At 34.9% G+C, this 4,640-nt stretch overlaps 1 protein-coding gene across 1 annotated transcript in view; it reads left to right on the forward strand.

The window, feature by feature from the left end:
- LOC117110031 (72 kDa type IV collagenase-like) overlaps positions 1-4,640 on the forward strand; it is a 7,557-nt gene continuing 2,917 nt past the window's right edge. Inside the window, exons 1-3 of the mRNA XM_033252596.1 lie at positions 1-214; positions 1,049-1,320; positions 4,137-4,429. Of these exons, the coding sequence (XP_033108487.1) occupies positions 107-214; positions 1,049-1,320; positions 4,137-4,429 (673 nt within the window). The 5' untranslated portion in view covers positions 1-106. The remainder of the gene's footprint in view (positions 215-1,048; positions 1,321-4,136; positions 4,430-4,640) is intronic.

The raw sequence follows: 4,640 nt of genomic DNA on the forward strand, positions 1-4,640 counted from the left end.
ATTTCGTTTCCAATTTCAAAAAGAAGTTGTTTCCGGTAACCTCCGTATTTCCTCAACTCGCAATTTATACATTCCACCAAAATATTATTCGTAACTTATTATAAAAATGAAGCGTGGTGCTTTCAATAATATTAAACTCGTGCAATATCTGATCGTGTTATGCTGTTACGCGCTTTCATCTTCAAAAGCCATGCCGATTTCAGATATACCTCAGGTAAGGTTGTTAGTTATCTCGGGGTTTACCCAGTTTGATTTGATTATATTTTTAATTGTTTTGTGAACATGTTTAATTACAGTATATTTGATGTTTTGCATTGATCAAGACTTCCATTAGTACACTTACGAACTTTTCTTGACATTAATAAATGAGCCTGAAGCTAATAATAAAAATCATTCGTCCATAACATAGTAGGCCTATTTTTTTTATGTAGGTCTATAACTTACTGGTAGACCTGTATTCTTTTATGTGCCTAGGTGTCTGGTTGCCCTATTCATTTTTACACTTCGATGTATGCAAATACAAGTTATATATTATAATTTTATGTATCAAATTACAGATTGCGTTGAAAATTTATATGGCGTAGAGACCTACGATGAAATATATATATTATAAATATTTACAGATTATGAACGTAATCTTAGATTATATTCAATAATATTATTCAGCATGAATTGATAGCACAAACAAAGCGTAATATACTCACACTCCCTTCACAAGTTTACCAAAGATGGATTATATTTTAAAAAAAATATTAATAATGATGCAAAATAGGCCTAAAATATTACGTCAATTAAAATTTTAATTTATGTTTGAGAACCAGTCCTTACCTGCCACCATGCGCTTATGAACTTTTTCAAATAATAACAACTGCGAAAACGCTATGAACGATTTAAATATTATTTATAACAACTTTAAACCACCACTTTTTGTAATCTATGGATATCTTATATCTAAAACGTTATCTAATAGCTAGGCCTATCATTTTTTACTTCTTACATTTAGTTTCGTAGTTTCTTCCTACATTGAAGTAACATCTTTTTTTTTTAGACTTCTGACATGTCTAAGCAGAAAAAACACGGTCCCTTAATAGACGTTGACACCATGAGTAAATCATCATTTATTTCGTCAGAGACGACGTCATCATTATCATCGTCATCGTCACTATCATCAATATCAGATAGCGACGACATTGAACAGTTTATTAACCCTCCAAAATGCGGTAAAAGTGGGGAGAATGGTGATGAAACAGCAAACGGAATGCGTCAAAAGAGGTATATTCATATAGGTGGCAAGTGGTCTAAGTCTAAAGTAACTTATAGGTGAGTATAGATTTGGCCTGCCGTACGCATTCAGTATGTCAAAGCATGGGTACGTAGTTGTTGAGTATTTACCTGTTTAAATAGGCCAATGGCTTCTTGCAATCTAGATCCTTGGCGTAGGCTAGCTACAAAAACATCCTAGGCCTATGTCTCAACATACCATAGGCCTACTCACTGTCATAGTGAAGCCGCTCCGATATTTTGTTACTTCTGTTGTAAAATTGACAAGGGACACCACTTACTTACCTGCTAAGAAACAATACATTACGTAAACTTGCTTTGGTAAAGTCTCAGAGTAATATTAGTATACCTTGACGTCACATATATGTGTATCATATTTTGAACATGAAACCAGTGCCCCAGTAGGACAGGTATGCTTGAATTAAGGTATCTGGTGGTATATAATAAAACGTCACATCTTCTGAGAACTTTGTTACTTTCCTGTTTCCCCGCAATTAAACTTACCCAGCGAGTCATAACGTATCTGGGATAACGTAAAACATTATAAGGAGGTACGAACTGTACATACTGTAAGATTACCATTATTAAAACCCAAATTAATGACCTATTCTCCCTGTAGGCCTATTATTAAATTGAAAATACATTTTGTTGAATACAATCGAATAGACGTATTAATGTAGGCCTATCAACAACTACATATTAATGAAATCGTTGGGACGCAGTCAAAGCGTTTATCGAAGGTCCTCGGTTCGAATTTTTAAACCAAGGACAGTAAAAATACAGATTAACGTCTCTATAGACATACATAAACTATTTTATTTGTGTATGTTGAAGTAATTCCACGGTGGTAGGCCTAGGCTCAAACCAGCTTGTGATAGTTAGGCCTAAGTGAGTAAGTTTGTACTTAATTTTGTCAACCTTGTGTAAGAGCTACAGTCCTTTAAATAGTACCGTATTTAACAAGCCTGTCGGCGGGTGCTTTGTATTACAACAAAACTATCAAAAACACAGATAGGTCGAACACCGCCAATTAGTGTTGCGACGTTTGACTCTATAAAAACAAATGAAAGCCAACGCGATGTTGACACATACACGACGCATTAACACATGGGATCAGGCATATCCTGAAAGTTCAACATCTCCGCTGCTTGCGCCTTGCTAACTAAGAGAACTATTGTCACAGAAATTACCACCCTTGATTGCCTCTATCGCGAAACAATTGAAATTATCCGTGCGAAGCTATGATACCAACTGTGTGTGTGTGGTTTCCATAAAAGATTTGTGTGTAAATACATTCGTAAATTAAGCCATTGACCTTTCGCTTACTGACCATTAACCATAGTCTAGTTTTGGATTTTTTTTTTTTTCGTGAAGTAGGAAAAAGGATCCATGTACCGTATCTAAATTAAATTGACCTCCGTGGGCTTACTACTGCCCATTTATACTATTAATCTAATTTTATTCTAAAATGTGCTTCTACTCGCTAATGTCGTTACTGCCCAAGCTATGCGTCACAAAGACAACTACTGTAATCAATTATGAGTTTATTCAACTGTCTGTAAAATCTTAATTTCCGGTGGTTCGCTTTTAAGGTCATATACACTGCTTTGGTCAATTCGTTACTGAAAATATGAAATAATTTGGTACATATATTGGTACATATCATCCGTTGTATAATATTTAAGTGATTATTTAAGGTGCTGGGACTTGTGAGATTTGCTCTACCTAAACATGGATGGCACATGGTGGGTAGTGTACTCCATCAATCATCATCTGGTAAAACATCTGCGAATGAGTTTTTTTCCCCATGAATTCGGTAGACATATCTGAATACAAAAGAAGCAAAATTAGGAACTGTTTAAAAGAGTTTCGAAGGCAGTAGAATTTCTATTCACGTTACTATAATTAACCTAAACCATTCACACTGCCTTATGATACCGTATTTAACATAATTATCGGGGTGGGTTTAGGTGTTAATAAACCCGAAGATTCACTCTTTCGTGATAATGTAATGTCACAGTTTCACAGTAAAGCTGTTGAGCCCCGAGAGTACACAATATTCAACAATTCATGTGTTTACAAAGTTTTTTTTAATTTCTGTAAATGGTCTAAAAAAAATCTAATACAATATCAAAAGCGATAGGGAAGTATTTTCTTTAAAAGTGAATGACATGAAGAATCTAAGATAGCAAATTTCATTCAGTTAAGCCAAAAAGTTTATTTGATAATGAAATATCTAACTGTAGAGGGCAACATACATTATTGAAACAAGCTAATTTTCAGAGATTACAGTAGTGATGTAACCTAACTGTGCCACTAGGCTGCCCATTGGTTTACACCCCTGTCCGACTTAATAATCCCCCTGTTGGCAAATTTCTTGAGCCACCGTTGTTAAGAAAGCCAATTGAGAACTTTGGGGCCCAAGAAGATACGTATTGCCAATACAATGTATTGCCAAAATTTTTATAATAGAGGCGCTACACTTTTTTTTATATAAGAACACTGAGACTGAAATTGCTTAAAAATTAAGAACAAATTAAGAACAAATTGAGGCTGAGTTCAACAACCGGGGCTTTTTTTTTTGTGTGGGGCCATTTTTTGCTGGGCCTTTCTTTCAGTGGCCATTTTTTGCAGGGCCGCTTTCACCTCCCAGTACAGTGTATACTGCTGTACAATAATCATTTTCCATGTTTGAAAAGTGTGTAAAATAAGAACAAAATAAGAACATTTTGAGCCTGAAATTTGCCAAAAAAATAAGAACACTGAGCCTGGGCAAAATGTTACTGGTTCTTATAAAAAAAAAAATGTGTATTTATGTTTTGTAATAAAAACAAAAAACTGATTTATTTTTTCAGAATACTCAACTATCCAAAGCGAGGTAAACCATCTAAAGCTAAGATCCACAAAAACATTGCCAGGGCATTCGACATATGGGAAGCAGCAACCAACTTAAAAATGGAGCAAGTTTACTCGGGAGAAGCAGACATTTATGTGTCTTTTGCTAAAGGTAGACACGGTGACGCCTATCCGTTCGATGGGAAAGGTGGGTGGTTGGCGCATGCATTCTACCCAAGAAGTGGGCACGGTGACATGAATGGTGATATTCATTTCGATGATTCTGAGAAGTTTTCACTGAGACCAGGAAAAGGTTGGTACTAAATTAATCAATATTAAGTGTGCTGCCATCTACGATACATACCTAGGTCCAACAGCAAAGATGTCTCAATATTATTTGCTTTATAGCAGACTGATAGTTTTGTCAAGTCAACGTGGGCATCATAATATTAAGTTTAATTTGGCTTAAAAACAGTTACATCACTTTATAAATTATACTGTAGTAAAAATATATTATTTATATA

The sequence above is a fragment of the Anneissia japonica genome, unplaced genomic scaffold (assembly GCF_011630105.1).
Source record: "Anneissia japonica isolate Jap-2015-1 unplaced genomic scaffold, ASM1163010v1 scaffold287799_len804019_cov200, whole genome shotgun sequence".
NCBI lineage: Eukaryota > Metazoa > Echinodermata > Crinoidea > Comatulida > Comatulidae > Anneissia > Anneissia japonica.